The sequence below is a fragment of the Lontra canadensis genome, unplaced genomic scaffold, assembly GCF_010015895.1.
Source record: "Lontra canadensis isolate GAN:19392208 unplaced genomic scaffold, GSC_riverotter_1.0 scaffold7, whole genome shotgun sequence".
Lineage (NCBI taxonomy): Eukaryota > Metazoa > Chordata > Mammalia > Carnivora > Mustelidae > Lontra > Lontra canadensis.
In genome coordinates, this window is record NW_022631001.1 from 34290454 (window position 1) to 34313617 (window position 23164).

The 23164-nt window shown below is 50.7% G+C and overlaps 1 protein-coding gene across 1 annotated transcript in view; it reads right to left on the bottom strand.

The window, feature by feature from the left end:
- GALNT18 (polypeptide N-acetylgalactosaminyltransferase 18) overlaps positions 1–23164 on the bottom strand; it is a 342951-nt gene that overhangs the window by 13552 nt on the left and 306235 nt on the right. The window contains exon 10 of the mRNA XM_032853479.1: positions 742–906. Coding sequence (XP_032709370.1) covers positions 742–906 — 165 coding nt within the window. The remainder of the gene's footprint in view (positions 1–741; positions 907–23164) is intronic.

A 23164-nucleotide genomic window follows, 5' to 3' on the forward strand; every position in this document is an offset into this window, starting at 1 on the left:
TCTGTACCCCCTGGGTGGTGGGTGTCCCTGCCTCTTGAGGGAGACCAGCCCTAACTTAGCAGATGCCCTGGGGGCCGGGATGCCTCTGGGCTGAGGCAAAGGTTCTCTTCAAAGTGGGGTCACTGTGGGCTGTCTCCAGTTGGGCCTCTTGATCTTTGGGCTACATTTTATAATCGGGTCAACGGAGAGCAAGGAGTCAAATATGGGCCTTAGAACTGATGGAGACTTAACACGGGAATGCTGTGTCCACATGCCCTTTGAGGAAGCCTTCTCTCCTAGAGCGAGCCCACCCCAGCAGAGCAGGGCACCGGTCAGGGATGCCCCAGCACTTGTCTACACCTGGGACACTGGGCTTCATCTAGGGAGGGAGAATGTGTGGAGGAGAAAGGTGAGGGTTTAAAGTCAGAGTGGCCAGAGCCTAAGTCCCAGCCCTGCTCCTTACTGGGTGACTTTGGGCAGATGAACCCCCCCCCTGAGCCTGTTTCCTTATGTCTACGAATTAAAATGATAGTAAAAACAACAACAAATATTAGGAGACAGTGAGCTAATCATGGATGCAAAATCCCTGGCCCAGAGTAGGTCCCCAGACAATCCCGAGAGCTGGCCCCGAGTCACAGGCTCCCCGCACCGTGTCCCCTTCCTCCTCCTCCCCTCCCCCCGCACACTCTGGGGCCCCTATGGACTTCCCGCCTGCTCTAGCTACACTCTGGCTACTCTCGCCAGCAGCTCGGGGGCTCTTACCTGAGAGAACTCCCAGTGGAGCTTCATTCTCTTGGCTTTGGCGTAACTGCACTCGATGAGCCGAGGCCGACTGTTGACGTCCACCAGGCACCGGTTGTCGTCGTCGTCGACTGTGGGGCTCAGGATGCCCACGTGGATCTGCTGACTGCTGGTGTAGTACACGTTCTGCGGGGCGGGGCAAGAACGCAGGTAAGCCTAGTGACGTAATGACGTAATGACGGAGAGATGGGAGGGTCCAGGGGAGGGGACTGCTCCCTGGGCTGCTGGCAAAGGTAATACAAGCCTGTGGGCTTCACACGATTTTCTGTTGCAGTGGACTGAAAAGCTTTTTACATCCTGATCCAGGATAGTCTCTGGTCCGCGTGTAGAACTGAGACAAAATTTTCGAGACCCGAAACTTAGTCTTACCATAGGCGGTGGAATCTGGTATTTTCCATTCTATTCTTTCTCTGAAAAGCATTGGTCATAAACTTTTAAATTGATTTCACCACCCACAGTTTAAAAAAACATGGCTTGGATCCATGATTTGCAGGCTTGCTGATTTCCTCCCTCCATAAATGTTTTGTACAAGATCTGTGCTTGGCCTATAGATACGAAGCAAGAGACCTGTGCCAGGCCTTAGGCAGTTCAGAGTCTTGTGTGATCCAAGACATGGAACATAAAATTTCCATCCAGATTACAACCGTATAGAGCAAGGGTTGGCAAACTTTTTCTTAAAGGGCCAGGTGGAAAATATTTTTGGCTCTGCAGTGTGTTGGGTGGTCCCTAAGGCCGCTGCCAGATATGGTGATTCAGTAGGACTCCCTAGACTGCCCATATTTGTACTCACAGTCATGATTTCTTATAAGAAAAGGATATAAGTTTTATCAGCAAAAGGAAAAGGCACATAGGGCAAAGTCAGGGGAAAATCAGGTGCCAGCTCCCCAGGGTCCTCTCCTAGAGATCACACAGGATGCTCTTAATTCCCCCAGCAAGGAGCTGAGACAACACAGGTGAGATGTTTTCTACTGGGAAAGCTCTACAGACTGAGCTGGGTTTTTTTTTGTTTGTTTTGTTTTTTTGTTTTTATCAGGGCTGGTCACGTAGGCAGCCTCTGCCTGGTACATACCCATATTCCAAACTCCCAGGAGCAAAGCAGGTGTTTAGCATAACCCTTATTGTTCGTATAGTCTGGTTGGGCATAGCAAGCTACTCTTACACATCTGGGAATGGTGGGAACCCTTCTGAAATACAGGTTCTTGGATGCCTGTCAAGGGCCAACATGGTAAGCAGATCTTTCAAAGGACACAGTCAGTCCTGCTGTGTTAACTCTTTCCTGCCCAGAGGGCCATACTGTCTGAAAACTCAACTCTGCCATCGTAGCCTGAACACAGCCACAGACAATATGTAAACGATGGCTGTGCTCTGAGGATGCTTCATTTACAATAACAAGGGCTGTGCAAGGGCTGTAGATTACTGGCCGTGGTCTAGAGGAAAGCCACATGATCTCTGACCTTCAAAGTTTTCAGTCACTTCTCTGAAGTGGTTCCCCAAAAGGGCTCTGAGTGGACAAGTCATAGGGTTCTGTGAGCTTTTCTCTTCATGTTACTAAAGAAATTAACATCCCCTCCCCTTAGGATTAGGCCTCATGGGTGATAAAATAAGTCATTTCTTGTTTTAATAGAAGAGGGTGGTTGACAAGGATTTTTAAACATGAGTGCATGACAAAAAAGGGACTGTGGGGTGAGAAGGGCAGTGCAGGGAAGGAAGTAAAGGGTGGTTCTTGGGGGGCATGTTCTTCCTGACCCTTGGAAGTCCAGGGAGGGCATGGAGAGGCAGGCGGGGTTACCCTTCAGACCTAAGAAGAGCCTCAGGCCAGTGTATGAGTCAAGGCCCCAACAGGAAACAGATGACACACTCATGGTCGTAGAATCCAAGGAGGGTATAATAAAGGCATAATGCTCCACGGTGTGGGTAGGATGTAAGGGAACCACAGAGATTGTATAGTTCCCTGAGGATAATAACATGGAGCTGTTACCACTCCCAGACCCAAAGGGATGAGAGAAGAGAGCAGTTACAAGACTCTGTAATAGAAAAGTTATAGAGAGAGGGTTGACTTGCAAGAAGGCTTCAGGGTGGGAGGGACTTGGGGATAATGGCGAATGGTGGTGAATAAACACTTCAACTTTACCCTCCTCTCCCCACTCTGTTCTTCTTCTGGGTCAGCCCATTGGTAGAACCCAGCTGGAAGCCAAAGAACACGAGAGCCCATTGAAACATTCCATAAATTCAGCCTCCTAGGGTAGAAGGGGAAAGATGGAGAGTAGATCTGGAGAGATGAATAGGAGACACTCAGATAATCTTATAAGTTATCAGATTTGGTGAACCCATGGAAATTGGCATTAAATTACTAAGATGACTGATTTTTCCCATAATAGAGGTGAAGAATCATGGTGATCAAAGTTCTGAGCCCAGGCCAAATGTGGAATGCCTAGCTTCAATGTGGAAATGTGACTGGAACAGAGGCAAGAAGAGCCTATTCAACACCTATATTGGGTAAGGGACTGTCCATTGTGTGGCCTGGGTTTCTGTTTCACCACCAAGGAAAGCCGATGACCTGCTGTAGCTTCCGGTTTATTGCAGGTGATGGAAAATATGATGACAGGATTTAGGAAGTTAAACAGATGCTGTTAGGCATCTAATCCATCCATCCATCCACCATCCACCCACCCTCCATCCATCTAACAATCTCTAAGTTGAGATCTGAAGATAACAGAGATGAGAGAGCCATGCTCCCTCCCCTGGAGGATCCAACAGCCAAGGTGGGGAAACTAACGTATCAGGAAATAATGGCTCTAATCACACTAATATGAGCATTGTTTCTGCTTCCTCCACTGGCGTCTCCCAACTCTTGGTACTTTGAAAAGAGAAATAAAAACTCACCACCTCCAGAAAGGCTTCTGTGAATGTGCCAAAGCCTAGAGCCCCCGCCTGCCACCCAGGCCTCTCTCCAAGAGTACAGAGCGTTTTATGCCCTTGCGTGGAATGCAACCACGTTCTGTCCTCAGGACACAGGGCAGCTCTTCGTCACCCTGCACGCCAGGACCCAGATTTCCTGAGGCTCGGGAGTGTGGGCTGCCCGACAAAGACCGCCAGAAAGCAGTTACTGCTACACCCCTCCCCTTCCTTCATCCCTGTCACCCGGGCTTGACGGAGGTCTCCCGGCCAGGCTCTATAGACACAAGCGGCTGCCCAGGTAATGGCGGAAATCAGTTTTGTTCACTCAGCTGCTCGGAAGTGCCTGGGGGAGACGCTCTGAGAGCCTGGCGTGCACTTACTAGCTGGTTTGGCGGTCACTGGACCTGCTTATTGCTCCAGAGGCTGGGCAGATCCTAATAGGGACAGATAGTTGTTTGTTACTGAAAAGCAAACACAAAAGTGCCTCTTGGGGGCAGAGCCACGAAGCTGGCGGATCAGAGAGAGCCATAAGGCAGAGGCTCTGTAGTCCTCCCTCCGATCCCTCAGAAGTCCAGCCGGCAGTGGACTGAACTGGTAAATGGCCTGAACACAAAAGAGGGGAAACCGTTTCCTATAAGATGCCCCACTTTTAGTACCAGCGGCGCTGGGCTTTCTGAGTCATGGGCAACCTGGAAGATTTCAGCAAGAAATGACTCAGAGCTGTGGCTCCCAGAGAGGGGCAGTCTGGCTAACCAGGGGGTGATCTGCAATGTCTGGAGACATCTGAGGTTGTCACGATGGAGGGGAGGGACGATGCTACCGGCGTCCAGGGGGTAGAGGTCAGGGACCTCTGAGTTCGCTGTTCAGCCTCCTACGATGTACAGGACAGCCCCCGCCCTGCAGCAGAGACTTTTCCGACTCTGGACACTGAAGGGGGTGGTTCTGGAGAACCCCCGCCTTAGGTGGCTGGTAACAAAACTTGTAATGTGTTCAGCTCCTACTCTGGGCCAGACACAAAGCCATGCCATATCCCACGGAATCCTAAAACAACTCTAGGAGGTGGGGGCTGCAATGATCCCCGTCTTGGAGATGGGGAAACTGAGGCACACGACATTGGGTAAAAGTCTCACAGGTGGAATAGCTGAGATTTACATGGAGGCAGTGTCAGTCCAGAGCCACACCGGTGACCTCTCACCTTGCTCCCCTGCCTCCCCTGGGTCCCTGCAGCACCAGCAGCCAGGCGGAGAGGGCGGGGGTGAGGCCAGGAGGCTGGCTTAGGAAGCTTCCCATGGTGAGCCACTTGAGCTCTGAGAGAGGACTAAGGAAGCAGCAGAGGGCTGGAGGGCCTTGTACCAAAACACCTGTGATACAAGAGTGTAAGAAGTGACATTTTCCCGGTAACTCCCATCAGTGGCAGAGTGTGAGCCAGAGCCTGCCCGGGGATGTTTCACAAACCACCCCCCCCAGGTGGGGTGGGGGACATATAGAAAAGACATCCCTACCACTCGGTTCTTCCTCAGCTGCAAATGACAGACCTACTCATTTCCCCCGCACTCCCATTCACCTGGACAGGGCTTCAAACCTGATCTGGGAATTTCATTCTGATGCTTGCAGGGAAAAGAGAAAGAGCCCTGGCAGGGGACCGAACAAAAACATCCGTGTCTTGGGGCTCACACCAGTGGAATTCTCCCCCTCCTCAGGCTGGGAGCAGGAGTCACAGTGAGTGGCTGAGCGGGATAGCCAACTGGGGAGAACACGGCGCCCCTGGGTGCACACTTCTGTCCTGGGGGGCCATGGAGCCAAGGTCACACAAAGACCCCCAGGGTCAGAGGTGCCCCTCGCTCTATCACTTCATCTCCTGGATAAGCAAAGAACCCCAACCTGCAGGATGCAGGTGGGCCCCTGGATAGAGCCTTGCCAGCTGTCCTCCACAGCCCTTTCTCTACCTGGCAGGTGTGGAGGGGGGACTGGCCTCCACCAGAGACAGGTATGGCCTCACATGAGATCTGCCCCTCACCCACATCCGACAGCACCACATGGACAGACACGGCCACTGGCCCCTGGAGCTGCCCCAGGAAGGGAAGAGGGAGAAGAGAAGAAACAGAGTTTAGTACACCTGTCTGCCAGCTACTGTCCATATCTGTGGTCACCTCCCGTTTGTAAGGATGGGGAAACTGAGGCTAAGAGGGTATGCAGACCTTCCCGGGGTACAGAGGCAGGAGGCTGCTGTCTCCCCTCCTGCCTGGGGGAGCTTCCAGGGAAGGCTGAGACCTTCGAGCATCCCATATGGTCTTGTCTCCCCCAGCCCTTAGCAGGGCCTCCGCCAGAGCAGAGGCTGAGACAGGTAGGGGGAGAGGGTGGAGGGCTCCCCAGGCAAATCAGGAGCACAATGGGGCTGGTTAAATGACATAATAACAGGGTTCCAAGGTGCAACAGAAGTCCCAGCCCTCTTCCAAACAAGGGGCATATGGATTTGGGGCAGCTTTAATCTCCTTCATTAAGTGATATTTCCTGGGTAACACTGATGGCCTATGGAGTGTGCGCCCTTGAAAAATAAGGTAGAGACATTCAGAGACACTCTCTCATCGGGAGAAGGGGCAGCAAAACTTCCTCAGCCTGGAGAGTGCAGAGGTGGTGGAAGGAGGGGACTCATGGCGGGGCACTTTTAACAAGAGGCTCTAGAACCTACTGCAGGGAAGAAACAACTCTATTTGCAGGGCGCTTTCGTGGGGACAGTGACCCAGGGTGAAGCAGGGTCCTCGAGGTCATTTCTTTAGAAACTTGCAGGAGATCTACCCTTGCTGCAGCCCAAAAGGTTTCAGAGCCCAGTCCTCTGTGGGGGTAGGTACGGTGGGGATACACCAGGGGAGTGATAGTCTAGGGGTTGAAAATCAAAACAATGGCTAGATTACAAAATATCAGAATGTGGGATTGGTGGCAAAGATCCCTGGAGAGAAAGCCAATCTGTGGGCTGGACCAGTGACTGCATGGGGCAGGCTTCTGGGAGGAGGGGATGGGTGCTGGGCTTTGGAAGAGAAGAAAGATCTGGGAGCAAATGAAGTCAGGGAGAATGGAGGGATCAAAGGGACACACTCCAGAATGCAAGCAAGGGAAGGCAGTGCTCTCTACCTTGGTCACACAGTAAAATCACCTGGGGAGCTTTAAGAACTCTTAGCAGGTGAGCCTTGGTATGGGTCTGTTCCAGGTGATTTCAATGTGCAACCAAAGTTGAAAACTAGCTGTATTAAGGACATTCTGTGCAGCCCAGGGAGGAAACATTGGGACAGTGCCTAGAACCTTCTGGATTCCAAGCCTCCCTCTCATCTTGGGGCCAAGGGGGAACCCCACTGGCAGGGGTACGGTTTGTAAGACTCTGATGAGGACGGCCAAGGGGTTAGGAAGCACCACTGTTTAGGAGAACAGTTCTCAAAGTGCGGTCCCAGCATCATCTAGGAACTTGACAGAAGTACGCATTTTAAGCCCAACCCCAGACCTGCTGAATCAGAAACTGAGCAGAGCCCAGGAGTTTGTGTTTTAACAAGCCCTCCAGGTAAGTCGGACACACGAGAACATTTGAGGACCACTGGTCTGGTGGGATAGAGTCAGGTGGACCTGGGTTTCCACTCGGCACCCCTGCCCTCACTTTGTAGGTGGGAAACCACTCTGAGCCTCGGTTTCCTGACCTGTAAAGTGCAGTTGTGAGGATTAAAACATTGCTCGCCCCTGATCTGGCCACAGGAACTATGGGGCAAGGACAAGGCAGGCAGGGACTCAGTAGAGAAGGATCTCCTGGTCCAGCTGCCCAGTCTCAACCCCCTGGCCTCTGAGTCAGCCCAGCCAGTGGGCCTGTGGGTAAGAATTCACGGAAATGGCTGGCAGGGCCCAGACCTGCACAGTGTGTGTGTTGAGGTGGGGGGGGTGCGGAGAAAGAGCCGAGGCTGGCCTTATTCAATCTCAATTTAGAGTAGTGACTGTGGACATCTGTAATATGTGCTAGAAATGGGCTCTTTGTTCTCCTTACCAAGAATGAGCTGCTGGCCCCTCTGCAGAGAGGGCAGGCTGATTTAAGGGTTTGGTTACTGGTCATTAACCCCTTGACACAGAGGTTAGTTATAGCGTGGAGCACCGCAGGGCACGGATGTTAAATCAGGAGTGAAGGGGAGTCATTTCCAAAATGATCTTCTGTTCACTAAGCACCGAACCAGGTACATTAAGGGAAGGAAAACATTTATAAACCTTTCTGTTTGCCAGAGTTGTGAAGGAGAGCAAGGTCCCCAGCTCAGAGCTCCCCGTTGTGAGCCCATTTCCCAGGTGGAAGGAAACAGGAGAAGTTAAGGACCCGAGCCCACTGTGTGTGTGTGTGTGTGTGTAGGTGTGTAGAGGTCTGTAACAGGCACCCCATGCATAGCCGATAGACGATCTGGTTTAATTCAGCAAACACTCCTTTGTGCCCACTGGGGTGTAGCCAGAGGGGGCACCGGGGAGCAGAGAGGAGCAAGACAGGGGTGTCCCTGGGGAGCTGGGTGGGGAGACAGACATCCAAAAAAGGAAGGGAAGGGCCTCACAGCCAGGCTTAGAGCGGAGTCAGAGCAGGTCAGAGCGCTGGAGGGGCCGGAGCTGGGGTGATGTACTCTCCCCAGGGCTGGGCTGTGAGTGGTGAGTTTGGAGAACAGCCTAGGAGGAGAGTAGTGTGCCCAGATGACGGAGTAGGATGAGGGACCGCTGTCCGAAGGGGAAGGACAAACGAAGGCAGGAGGCTTGACACTACCTTGCCATTTTGGGGAGGAAGAGTCCCCCCAGGGGTGGGGAGATGAGGCTGGAGATGCAGCTCAGGGCTGAAGAGTTGATGGCACCCTAGGACTTCAGATCGACTGACCCTCCACCTGCCAGCGCATCCGAGGAATTCTCAGGCTCTGAGTCACAGCCATCCAGAGGGCTTGGAAAGGGAGCTGGGGCTAGAGGTGATACAGCCCCTTCTGTGGGTCTGTCTAGGGGACAGAGGAGAAAAGTGAGCTTTGGGCCAGGGTACGGTCTTTGGGCATACGACTGAACAGAAAAGACAAAGCGAGGCCTGATTTCTACCTCTCACTGTGCACCTGAGCCAGGATGGCCAGGCCAGCAGCTGCTCGGCACTGTTGCTGGGCTTGGAAATTCTGATTTAGATTCATAGCTTGTGTGCTTCATTCTGGGCCTTGTACCCACACAATGAGTGTCGGCCCTCTCTCCACCACCGTCTCTGGGGCTGTTTGCCACCCAGCCAACCCAGGCAGCAACCCACATCTCCCACCTTGCTCTGTCTTCTCTTCCTGTGTCATTCTGAGCTCTTGGTGTGCCCTGGGCTGTGTGTTTCTCTTGTCAGGCCCTCTGCCCCAGGAGAGAGCCAGGTGGCAGCAGCCATCAGCTTCCTGAATGGAAAGTGAGGGTTTAGCGGGAGTGAATTACCAGCGAGAGACCAGAGACGAACTAGAGAAGGCAGCTGCAGGGTTCTTGATGCTGACGGTTTTATTTGCTTTCTTGTACCAGTGTCTTGCTTCACTCTGGCCATCACAGAAGGCATGTTTCACAGCCAATCAGGGTGCCCCATTGCCTTGGCCCAGTGATTGGTTCCAGGTTGGACATGGTGATCCCGTGTGGACCAATAAAAGTCCTCCCTCAGATTTTCTATTTGTGTGAGTATGCTAGCAGGTGCTAGGGCCAGAGCTACTTGCTGCCTTCTTCCTCAGGTAAATCAAGGAAGCCTTTTCTGCTTGAAGATGAGAGGGACTAAAGTTACATATGAAGGGAACCATAGCCAAATGGGAGGGAGGGCAGGTGAAAGGGAGAGAGAAAAGAAGAGGAGGAGGCAGAGGAAGAGGAAGAGGAATAAGGAGAGGGGTGAGGAAAGGAAGAAAAGAGAAGATAGGAGTGCAGCAAGCTTCATTCCTGTCCCTGGATCCAGCCCTGCCTGAAGCTGGGGCCAGGCATGGCCTTGTCAGTTACATGAGAGGAAAACTATTTTACATTTAAGTTGGTTTGAGTTGGGTCTCTGTCACTTGCAACTAAGAGTCTTAACAAATATAGAACACCCAGGAGACATTTCAAGAACACTAAAGTGAAGGAAGTAAAAGGAGCAAGTCCCAGCGGTCTTCAGCTACGGGGTGAATATAGGTAGCATGCACATATATGTTTCATTCAGGTATTATATAAAGCAAGTCACTTTTCTAAATAATAAACTACTGGTTTGTGAATGTCATTTTTTTTTTTTTAAACAAGATAAAGAAGTATCTCACTCATTGGTAGGCTAGTATGCTTCCTTTAGCAGGTGAAATGCCAGTGAGCTCGGAGGGTCACACAGCATTGGGAATCCCCTGGGAGTGGACGGAGTATCTGAATATCCTCCATCATGTAGGTATAAGAGGAGAAGAAGCTGAGAACCACAGGGGAAAGAAAACTGGGTTCCAGGAAAGCAAGGCTGGTGGGGCTCAGGATGAGACAAGGAGCAGGAGCCCCAGACTGGGATCGCTGTCTGAGCCATCTCCCTGCAGCCTCCTGTGCCTGTCTCTAGGCAGCAGTGCCTGCCCATTGCCCCTGGCATGGACCTTAGCTGCTCATCCTCCCTCTGCTGCTGCCCTTCCCTCATTCCTCCTGCTCTCTGCACATTTCAGAAGAAGAAGAGAATGTGCAGAGCCAGGGACTAGGGCGGGCAGTTGTAAAGAGGCAGGAGCAGGTGTCCTTGCACTTGGCCTACAAAATCTAATAATGACCCCGCCTCTGAGAATGGCTCCGGCCAGGGCTGGACCTCAAATAGTCTGGGATCTGTGACTCCACCACCTGCCCACGGATGAGACTGGGTTGTCAAGGGGCCAAGAAGGCTGTCTCCTCCCAGGAATTTAAAACATGAGCTGGAGAGACACAGAGATGAGGCAGCTCTGTAGCTAAGACATGCTTAGCTCGAACGGATCCATGAACTCTTATGGCTGAGGCCCCTGGAGCTGTCCCCATTCCTGCCTTTCCCCGACCCCCGTCGGCCCACCTTTGGAGTCTATGCAATGAATCACTGGGTTTTGTGCAACAGCACCCACACTTTGTTTTCAGCTGAAGCTGCCCAAATTTGGGGCAGTTGCTGCTGTTGATAATAACTCCCCTCCCCTCGAATGCACAAATACAGCTCACTTGTTCAGTGGGAAGTTCACCATCTCGAAGAAAGATCAGACACCTGCTATCTGACTGCAGGGTCCAATTTGGTCCCAATTTTGGAAGGCACTGCTCAGAGCCCTTCCAAGCTGTGTCTGCTTGTCTGCTACAAGCTGCGTCTGCTCCCTGATAACCAGCTAAGCTGGAACAGATCACATGCCCTTGGGAAAATGCTGGCATTCTTCATTCCCAAACCACAATCGTCTGCCAACCCTGCATCAGCTTGTGATGGTCAATGCGTGCGCCCCAACGACTCGAACAGATTGATTTACTGCTCTGCCCTGGGAAGCCCCTCCTGCGTTCCCCTCCCCGACTGAGCTATTACATGTCCCTGCATCGATAGTGTCAGACTTGGCCACATGCCTTTAACCAATGGGATATGAACAGGAGACACGTGTGGTCAAAAGCTTAAAGAGCCATCATGTGATCAACCATGTTGCTTTTTACTCTCTGCCACCGGATGGGCAGCGTCACAGATAGGAGCTGCTTCTTTGGTCACCGGAAAAGGGGAGAGGACACAGAGCTGAAGCTGAACCATGATGACCACAGAGCGTGAGCAAGAAATAACCATTTCTTGTATGTCACGATGATTTGGGGACCGTCAGCCTAAGACGAATCAATACTGGATGAGGGGTGCTGTCTAAGATATGGGACATTGACTCTGGGGCCAGAGAGTGGGCAGGGAGTAACGGTCCCCAGAGCCTGGAAAGATGGTGACCTCTTTTATGCACTGGTGAGACATTCGGTATAACTGTTGCCTGCAGTGCCTTGGTAGACCGTGCTTTAGATGAAGAGCACGGCTTCGTTACTATTGGCTGCTTTTGACAAGGCACTGCAAAAGGGAGATAAGGTCAGCAAAGACTTGGACAAGTAACACGACCGAGAAATGTTTGTTATTGTAAGCCACTTGGATTTCGAGGTCATCTGTTACTGGAGCATAACGAAGCCTGAACTGACTGACACAACCGTTTTGCTCTGCTCCCTCACCAAGTAATCACACAAAAATAGAATCACAGAATGGGATGCACGCTCTTTAAAAAAAAACAAAAAACAAAGGAGTTGGAAAACAGGTACCACGAAAACTTGATTCAGTGCAGGGAGGGGAAGTAGTTGACTCTAGAAAGGTTAATTCTGGACCTGAACTGTCTAATTTGATTCCCTCCCTCACCCACTCTTGTTCATTAGCTGTTTGACTACAGATGATGCCCTTGGCCATTTGTTCTTTCAATTTCCTCATCTGTCACAGCAGGCGGTCAGAGCAGTACCTGTTGCATAGAGTTGTTGGGGAACTGTATAGCCCGAGGGCTTGTGAGTGTTAGCCATTAGCATTGGGTCTGTAACATGGGTCTCTCCCATCAGGTTACCAGGTTCCCGATGGCAGGAACCATGCTTGTCTTGCTCACTATTGTATCTCTATTGTTCACATCACTGCTTGACATGCCACATGTACTCAAAACACATTAGCTGATTAAATGAATGTCTTGATAAACTATTCCAGGGACCTTGAACTCCAGCTTAGAAATCCATCCAGGTTTCCTTCCTAGTGCCTGTTTCATGTCCGTTACTCTAAGACTCCTCTAAGCTCTCTCTTCTATTTTGGACCAGAACCTTGGACAACACCTTCTATATGGCCTTGTGGATTAATAGTTTAGATGGAATGGGATTGTCTCTCGAGGACAAGATTCTCTGTAGTTTTCACAGGATGCAGTCTATGCCAGGCCTAACTCTTATCTGGCCCCATGAACAATGGGGGAAGAGGGGCTTAATCGTTTGATGGCTCACCACAACTGTTATCCTGCACTGAGTTAAGAAGAGTTTAGAAAGTTCCCAGAGAAAGGGGGAATGTGTGTGAGAGAGAGTGCATGTGTGTGTGTATTTGACAGAGATTTTAACATCTGAGGTCAGTGGTGATCTGGACTTTCCAGCAATCTCAAAGATCAGGAAGATGGGGGAAAGAGCATGGTAATAAAACCTGTAAGTTAAGATCCAGTAGGGAGAAGTTAGCTCAGAGAAATTGACCTCACATGGATGAAATATCAGTGCCTGATTGCAATTTTCAAATATAAATCTTGATTGTGCCTGCTCCAACACCATCTCCATCTCTACCTTCTTCCCTGAGAAGAGTAAAACCTGCTTTACTGGGGAAAAAAGGTCCAGCTCATGTCTTTACTGGATGTTACAGACCCCAGAGAGCAACGCCAGGTGGACTACACTATGGCAGAGAAAGTATTAGGAGACCAAAGTCCTTCTTTTGGGGATTCCTTTTCTTGCTCACAAGACAGTTGCTCAGTAAATACTTTTGGATGAACAAGTAGACAAATGCATAAGTGAGTGAATGAAATAATACAAAGTAGACACCATAGGCCAGAGTGATAATGTTATAAAATTGGCCACGGATTTTTTCCTATTCTTACATGCCAACTCTGCCTCTGCCCTTTGAGGCTGGGCTTGGCCGTGGCCTTGTGACTGACTTTGGGCAAGGAGAACGTTTTCACAGCAAACGTGATGCAAGCAGATACTTTCTTGCTGCTCTTAGAAACCCCTGTCATGGTCCACATGTGAAGAAGCCTAGATCAGCCCACTGGATGATGAAACACACATCCCAGAAGCTCCCTCTTCCCAGCTGACAATCAGCCAACCTCCAGAACCTGACTCAGCTGACCAGCAGTTGGCCACGGATGCCTGATTGAGCCCCGCTGAAGCTAGCGGAAGACAGGGCCAGCCCAGCCCTGCCCAGCTCAAACTGTTGGCCCTCAGAGTCTTGAGATAAACTAACATGGATGGATCATAAGCCACAAAATTTGGGGGGTAGTTTTCTATCTAGTAAAAATGATACAGGTAGCTCATTTCAGAGGTGTGTTTGTGGAGTATAAGGCACAGAACGTAGGTCCTCGGCAAAGGGCTGCTCCTTTGTCCCCTCCCAATTGCAGAAGGTAAAATAATTATACTAATGATATTATTTAATGAGCTCTTACTGTATGTCAGGGATGTTAAATGCTTTACAAATACAGTTGTTTCATCCTCAAAATAACCTTAGATAAGTGGAGTATTATTGTTTCCATTTTTAGATGAGAAAATTGCATTAGATGGAGTAAAGGTGTGCATAGCAAGGGGCAAAGCTGGGACCTGAACTCAGGTCACCTGAATCCAAAACCCAACTCCCAGGCACTACAATACTCTGCTCCTTACTGAAGAAGGAAGGGAAGGTTCGATTCTACCCCTTCCCACCTGAGGCCCCCATTCCTGAAGTGCTCTTCCTGCTCTGCTTTTGCTCATGCCACCCTTTCTCTAAGTTCCAGGTGCAGCTCCTCCTCCTCCAGGAAGCCTTCCCTGACCTCTCTAGGTCACTATGACCCAGCTCTTCTTCTTCTTGGCAGCTGGGACTCTGATCCCTTCCAGTGGCAGAGGGGAAACTCCATGAAACCCTGCTGATCCTGGACCAATGTGATGCTTCAGTTGCTTTGAGAGCATGGGAGTCGGTACTTTGTAGGGTCCAAGGTGACTGCAGTGGCTAAATACAAGAAGATGGGATTCCCTAGTCTGATTTTGCCATCCCTTTCTTCCCAGTCTCCCAGTTCCATGGGCCTACGTGGTTTATCAGGTCTAACTTTCCTTGTCTTTATGGGACTTTCTCGTCCTCTCCCAACCCCTGATATGCTCTGTGCTTCTTTCCTGGCCGATCTTCTTTTGTAGCTCCCCACCCCCTCAAGACTTCCCCAAATGCCTCCCAAAGTCCCAATATCTTTTCAAGGACAGTCCTTTCCAGCCGAAAGCAGCTTCTCCTGTCCCCACCGCACATGGCTCTTCCTGGAGGACACTGTCACTCTTATGGGCTTTGAATCTGCTCATTATTCCATGAGGGATGTGAGACAGAGTCAATATTCCCCTCCCCCCACAGCAGCACCCCTTCCACACCTCAGCCCTCCATCGGGGACAAGAACATCTCCTTAGGCATCAGCCATCTTACCCAAGTGCTTCTCAGGCAGTCTGCTGTGCCCCTCCCTCCCACCACGCATCTTGTCAGGCCATGAGTGGCCGCACCCGCCCCGGGGCCTCAATTCTGGGGAGGGCCACCTGTGCTGCACTTCAGCCGCCCATATCCGGATCCCAGCCCTTAGTACCAGGAACTGCTGTACCCCTAAACCTTTTCCTCCGCTGTCCTACTGTCCCCCAAACTCCTATTCATCATGATTCCTCACTCTCTCACTTCCTGAATGCCTGTTCATCAGTCTGAGATCTTCCGAATAATAACCTTTTTTTTTTCTTTCCTTGCCTACCTTTATTGCCTTCCCAGCCTCTCCACGTTCCCGGAAAGGCTGCACCCATATTCCTTCAACCACCCCTTGCCTGCACCTTCTGGTCTTTGATTCCTTTTTTTTTTTTTTTTTTAAGGTTATATTTATTCATTTGACAGAGACAGCGAGACAGGGAACACTAGCAGGGGGAGTGAGAGAGGGAGAAGCAGGCTTCCTGCTGAGCAGGGAGCCCGATGCGGGGCTCGATCCCAGGACCCTGGGATTAGGACCTGAGCCAGAGGTAGACCCTTTAATGACTGAGCCACCTAGGCGCCCCTCGGTCTTTAACTCCTTATTCCTGCTGCCTTTGATACCCCGTAAGCCTGTCTCTGCAGCCTGTTTGCCTTCTCTCCACTCTCTCCCTGGATGCTGGGCACGACCTACGAAAAATCCTGGAACTGGGCAAATTAGACCCTCCACAGAATCGTGGTCTTCAGCTGCAGCCAGGTCCCGCCACCCTGCCCTCCCCCCACTAGGCCTTCTAGGGGTACCTGCTTAGTCTCTGAGCCACCCCCGTCTGCAGGCTGTCCGTACTTTCGCTGCTCTGGAATAGAAGCAGAGCCCCCATGCTTGACTTGCCACTCGGCCCGCACACGTGTTCCCCTTGGACCAGCCTCCACCCTGCCCTCGGGCCTCGGAGGAAAAAGCTCCTTCCCTAAGTCCAGGGCCAGCCCCACTGGCCTTGGACCCCAGCCCCTCCTGATCTCGCCATTTCTCCACCCCCAGAATGTTGCTTCCTTCTCCCCCAACATATCCGACCTCTTTCTCTACAGACTTCCTTCCCTCAGCCTCAGACGCGCTCCCTTATTGCTTCCCTCAAAAAGCAAAGCAGAATACACACCTTCTCTCGACTCCACACCCCTCCTGGGAGCTGGTCGGCTTCTTTTTCTTTCCAGCCCTTCCTTCCTAGCAAACTCTGGGGGAGAGGAGTCTACGCTCTCGAGCTCCCTGTCCGCACTCGCCTCTCTGGATGGAGGTGCTCTACCGACCACGTCCGCCCAGATGTTCCGTGACCTCCACGTGCTCAGGAAACACACCTATGGCATTGACTGTCCTCATTCCTCAGGGGCAGTTGCCAACTCAGACTTTGCCACCCTAGAAACCCCCAGAGCAACTGAGAAGGTGAATACCGGCTCAGTCCATTTTGTGATCATCACTTAAAACAGGCTTAAATTTTCTATGAATTCAGTCATTTCTTCATGTAATCCACAGCTGTTAAGTCCCTATAATGCCCCAGGCAAATATGACTGAGTGACTTCCAAGCAGGTCGGGCTATTCCAAGTTGCTAAAGAAGCTGCAGAGACATAAATGTGTTCTGTGGCTCAGTTCTACAAGAATTAAGACCAGCAAGGCCCTTTTCCTGCAGAAAAAATGTTAGGAAATTTTCCTTTTAAGCATGTCCTTCACCCAAGTCAACCTCCACTCCCACACGTGTTCCTGCATTTAATAGTGTATTTTGAGCAAGAAGAAAAAAAATAAAGCTGTTCTAGTGATTGATTTAGAGGGCCCGGCTCTGCTGAAGTTCCCAGTATATTAACACAGCGCTAACCTCAAGGACTCCACGAAAGCCCTGTGTCAGCAGCATTAAGGCTCAGCAATGAGCAGATTTCAGAAAAAGCAGCTGGGACAAAGGCAGTGTGGTGACAATGAAGTTAGTTGGAACAATCAAGTACAAGAACTGCGTTGTGCCCACAATACATTCTGAACACATCTCTTTAGGAAATTTCCTGAACTAGACCAGCCTATCCTTAAGCTGTCCTGGTAGAAACACCATTCCGATGTCAAGACCACTAGCTATTCCCAAATCCGAGAGCCCGTGTCCTAGGCTCCTTCTTTATCATGTTCTCAGCCACGGGTGGTACAGACCTCCTCCAAGGCTCCTTTGGAAATGCGTGGGGGTGGGTCTGTCCACACTGCCCCTACTGCTGGTCAGAGTCCAGGGATCTAACCACCCCGAGGTTAGCTGAGGAGGACAAGCCCACAGAGTGAAGGACTGTCCCACCCAGAAACAGGAGCAAGGAGACGCCAAAGATGCAGCTGGCTGCTTGAGGGCCTGCCTTTGTGCAAAGGGCAGCGGAGCACACACAGGAGCTCTGGGGAGAGCTCCCCACTTCCTGCTCCAGACTGCAGGAGGAAGAGCCTTTGCAGGGTCGGGGTGGACACTGTGCCTAGGCAGTCCAAGGGCAGTGCGTGTCCGGAGATGGAAGGCTTGTCACTTACACTCTGTGCCTGGCTCACGGCTTGCATTCCGGGGACTCCTGTGAGTAGTTCCATGGGACCCTCTCAAGTGGAAGGGTGAGTTGCAGATGGTTCCGGGGCAGGTGGAAGGGGTCTACACAGCCCTGTCTATCAGAGAGCCCTCTCTTGCCTGAGGGTTGAGTCACATGGGAAGGCAGGCTGTTTCTATGTGCCAGCAAGCGTGGGGGCAGGAGACGCCTCGATGGAAGGGTTCTCCTTCCCCACTCCTGTCCAACCTGCCCCGTAGTGACAGGCCCTCGTCAAGAAAAATACGCAGGATCTGGCTTCCATCCCCATGGGGGAGGGTATACCACTCTAGCTCCCATCCCCAGGTCTCCTCGAAAATATACGGTGTCTAAAAGAAGAGACAGGGATCCTGCCAGGTCTTATCTTCACTAATAATAACTTACATTACTAATAAAAATAACAACAATTGCAAATATTGATTGAGGATTTGCAGGGTACCAGGCTCTGTGCTGAGCACCCTGTGTATTTCTCCACTTAATCCTCACAAAACCTCTATCAGATGGATGTTTTTAACCTCATTTTACAGAAGAGTCAGGCTTTGGGTGAAAGCTGATGAATAGCAAAGCTCATGTGGCTGGGCCGGCAGCTAGGAGGTCTTTGTCGGGAAGACCAGCCGCACTTACTTGAAAATCCACCAGCTTTATGAACAGATTCCTGCCCTGTGCCAGGCAGTGTGCTAGGCTCAAGGGATACACTGGAGGACAAGCAAGTGCCTGCCCTCCAGAAACTTATGATCTAGTGGTAGATCGTAGGTTTACTTAAGTAGACAAAGTCACGATTAACCACCCACCGTGCTTGTGATCACATTTATCCATATACTGCAAGAGCAGTGAAGCAGTCAGATGGGTGCAGAGATTTGAGAATGACTCATGAGAGCACCTGGGACAGGGTGGGCTGAAAAGGCTGCCCCTTGGAAGTGGACTTTGGCTGAGACCTGAAGGGTAGGAAGTCAGGAGAAATGGGGGCTTTTGGATCTGATGCTTTGCTCCTGGAATGTTGAGACTAGATGTCTTCCAATGCGGAGATGGTTGCCCCAGTTCCTTGGGGGGGAGGGGAACCCCAAAGGCCAGAGGCACATGGAAGGAGTCCTCATGCGCCCAGAGTGCTGAGCCATCTGTGTTCTGGGTCAGAGCCCCAGGTGGATGGGGAAGGGCAGTCCTGGCTGGGTAGTATTTTCAAATTCCCTTCAGCCTAGTCTCAGGAACCTGCCATAGTCCCTTCAGGGAGGAAACTGCAAATCACACTCAGTTTTCCTTCAGATCCTAAGGAGAAGAGTGTGTCCGGTGGTAGGCTAGACCCTCTTTCCCCTACGTGGTCAGAGAACTTCCTGAGAGCAGAGGCCACAGATCTGATGAAACCAGGGAGGCACTCCTAAGTCATGGCTCCGAGCATGGGCCTTGCAAGCTGGGCCACCGGGGGCCACCTGCTGGTAATTCTGTGACCCTGAACAAGTTACATAACTGCGCGCGGCCCAGTCCTCGACCCCGTACAAATGGGCTAAGAGCAGAAGCCACTTCCCAGCCCCGCTGAGAGCCGTCGCGAGAATCATGTGCACAGAGCATTTACAAAGATGCCGAGAAGCACTGAGCAAGAAACGTAAGCTGTTGTCAGGATTACTGTCTCTAGGCAGACTAGCGAGCTCAAGTTCGCAGAATTGTTGAGAGGCTGCCCTAATTAGAACAGGAAACCCACATTACTGAGCCACATCCTGTGCCAGGCTCGGTGCTGGGTGCCTTTGGGTGTGTTGCTTCATTTAAACCTCAGCCTCTGTCCCATTTCAGCGATCAGGAAGCTGAGGCCCGGAGTGGTGAAGTGATCTGTTGGCACAGAGCCAGGTCCAGGCGGGCTATAAATTCAGCTGCTCTGATGCTGGTTCAGTGACCGAAAGGCAAAGGCCGGGAGGGGAGGGAGGGCGGGAGGGACTGCTTCTTCCTGGGTGGTGAGCCCCGGCCATTTCCCCTACAGCTGGCCCTCTGCGGTGCTGCTAACTGCTTCTCCCAGCCCTTGGGAGCTTCATAAAAGTCAAGCAAAACTCGCTGTTTACCACTCTAATTGTGGAGTTTGGACATGAAGCAGAGAATGTATCATGTGTAATGAATAGCAAATCAACCAGCTCCTTTTTTTTTTTTTAGCACAGTATCTCCAGGAGCGGGCAGAGTTCACAGCAGGGCTATGAGAGAGTAGCCCACCGCTGTGACACCAACATCCATGGGTAACGTCCCCATCGTCCCCTTCAGTGCCACCTTGTGTGCCTGCACACCCCCCCCAGCTCCCCCACGGAGCTGATGTGTCGCCACTGCAAGGGAACTGGAAAGGTGCGCTCTCCGAAGGAAGGGTACGGAACTGGTAGGGCACTCACCCACCCAGGGCAGGGACAAGCTCCAGGCTGCTTGCCATGGGTGGGTCCAGGGGCTGTCAGTGATGGAGAAGGAACCCTGTGATGGGTCATCTGGGTTGTGCCCTGGGGAAGCATCTAGAGCCCAAGGGAGTCAGTGTCAGGAGAGAAAGCAGCATCGGGGGATAAGCCCGCTCTTTCCAACTGTGAACCCCTTCATCTACCCTGGGAAAGGGTGCTCTTGGGTGGACATAATTACATCCACCATTGTGTTCTGCGCACTATGGGCCTGCACCTGTTGCCCAGTGGGGTGGGGGACTGGGTACACCTTCAGGTCTTTGAGCCAACATCTTCAGGAATAAGGTGGCAACAAGGCTTTAAGATGAAACGAACTGACACCTAGAAGGGGTCTAGGAAGCTAATAGTATAATAGTAATTACAGTAATTATACATACATATAGTACATATACATATAGTAATTATACATACATACCTATATATAAATATAAATAACATGTGTCTTATGTATAGATATACACATATATATGTCTATTAATATAATAACATAATAGTCTATAGTTAAGTAGCATTTAAAACCAAGAACTAGGTTTGAAGTAACAGATATTTGAGGTAAAGAGAAGTTAAGTATCTTGTTCCAGGTGTCCCTTACATAGCTCGAAAGTGGAGAATTAGAATTCTCAGGCAAGTAGCGGCCCCAGGGTCCAGGATAGGAACTAGCTTGGGCTAGTTAGTTAGTCGGGCTGTCTGGAAGAAATGAGATTGCAGGTTCAGTTGAGAGCAATGCCTTCACTCTTCACTGATGAGCAGACCCAGAGAGCAGTGAGCTCCTGAGCCCAGGACACAGGAAACCGTAGGCACCTGGTTTCCATGGATTCTTCCAGGACCCCAAGGATGAAGGGAACCACTCCAGACCTGGGAGCCCTGGGTCAGTGAGGGTTGTGTCTGGGAGAGAAGACTGCAGATGGTCAGCCCTCCTCATCCCAGCCTTGAAAGTCACACTTTTTCGTACTTAGAGAGGCTGTCCTCAGCATGACATCATAACACCTGCCATCCCATTCTGGGCACAGGGTTAGAAGTGGTCTCATATGGGCCATTAGAGCCCTTGTGCTAATTCAGCCAGACACACACTTACTCTGCCTCCTGTGGGAATGAGATGAGATGCCACAGCTCAGAGCCCAGTGAATAAAGCTGGGCAGATAACCCTCTGTGGCTCAGGCCCCGAATACTTCCAGTTTTCCAGTTCATGCAGAACTGGAAGTATCAGCCGAGGTTTCAAGGCAGGTTGAGGTTCGCATCAAACTATAGCCCCATGAGGGCACTGTACCAGTGCTTGCCAGCTGGCGCTGGGCACTACAACCACACACGAAGCATGTGGGGCCCGATGTCATCACATCAGAGCCAAGAATTAAACTCAAGGAAGTTTTTCCAAACTTTACAGCCACTCAGTGCCAGGCATTCTGATGTATTTATAAATAAAATTCAGGAGAGGTGGAGAAACCTCCCACAGGTCACAGAGAAGTGGCTGGTGATCCAAATTCTTGGCCCACCGAGTAAAACTTTCTTAATAGTCTCTGAGATGTTCCTTGAAAGATCTGGGGGGTTCGTGCACAATCCACGAGAGGCCGCCGATGCCCCATGCATGACCACCAGAAGCACTGCAGGTCCCGGGGGAGGAGACAGGGCTCCGTTATAGCCCTGGGTCGGGATTGCACGTGTGTATGTAGGTACAGCCAAGTGAGGACTTGAGAGCACGAAGAAAAAATTCCAAACCACTCCCCAAAGCAAAGGCACCAAAGTCCCCCTGTAATTCTATATTTTTCTTGCTTTTATTACATCTACTACTCGATCTACCATGGCATTTGTCTCTGCATAAAAATAGAACACTTCTTTAAACTCAACTCTAATCCTCATACTTCGAGTCCAAACGCACTTCCTGAAGCACAACATGGTGGCTTAAGTATTTCCAAAACTTTGGAGGGAATTAAAGATCCTTGCATCTTCTTTCTTCCACAGTCATGAATTTACCTTCCCATAGGAAACGTACTGTTTCCCCCTGTGCCTTCTGTAGTCTAGAAGATGTAGGCAGGGAGCATGGGAGAAGCTCCCAGATCCTGTCTTGCACTGTCCATCCTGCTGGGCTCCCAAGGGGGTGGCTTGTGCAGTAGGTTGTGTCATATGAACTGTCATGATCTAAGCGCCTGGCTCCTTCTTCAGACTGGGACTCCTCCAGGTCCCGGGCCTGGGCCAAGCTGCCTTTTCTTCTCCCAATTCTTGGAAAAAAGTAATACTCATTGCATGTTTCTTGAATGAGCAAATGAATGAATGAGTGAGAGAAGGAGTGATTGATTAAATAAATAGTCTGTGGGGAGACCCCCTTTTTGTATTTTTCCCAGCAGAAGAGATTTTCCAGGCTGTTACACTAACAAGGGCTAATATTCTCAGTTACTTTGAGGCTAGCTTGAAATTTGCTGCTAATTTAAATAAAATGGTTACGTTTACTCATTAACCAATTAGCGTGCTTCCCAGCAGCTTCACCTCACTAATTTGATTACACTATGCTTTCTCCTACCCAGGGCCTTCACTGCCAGCTGAGAATATCACAACTGTATCAGAGTCAACTTTTTACACAACCTGTAAGCAGAATCTTAAACTTTTTAAACAACGTGTAAGCAGAATCTCTCCAAGGGTTTAGACACGGTTGTGAACCCAGCCCCTCTTTCCAGCCCCATTAGTCCCCACTGGGCCTCACTATGAGTTGCCCTAGGATACCATTCCTATCACTAGACCACGTTTGTTTCTTGAGGGAAATGAAACTTTTCAAACTATGGGACCTTCTGAAAGACAACCTGTGAGATGTGTGAAGAAAGAATGAATGGAACTGGAGGAGAAACCAGAAGCCAAAATACAGGCACCCTTCCTAGCCCCATGTTTGCCAGTGACTGGCAGCATGCCTGGGCTCAGGCCAGCCAGCTCCCACCCCCAGATGCCATTTTCTTGTTTTCTTATTTGTCGGAGATGGAATGAACTTAGCAAATATCTAAGTTTCTGTGACAGACATGGGTTTCCTGGGCATGCAGAAAACCCCGACTTCCTACATCCTTGGGGGTGAGCTGGCGGAGCCATGTGATTGGCTCTGGAGAATCAAATGTGAGAGGAAGGGATGTGAGGCACTTTTCATCTGAGGTGTGAAAGTCAGATTTCCAGTCACACTCTTCCCTTCTGGGTGCTGTGGGGTAGAGACATGTACTTCAGAAATCCATATGTTTGAAGTCCTAACTCTCCTCCCCTAGTACCTCAGAATGTGACCTTCTTTGGAAATAGAGTCACCACAGATGGAATTTGTTAAGTGAGGGTGAGATCACACTAGGAGGGGGTGGCCCTAATTGGTCATGGCTGG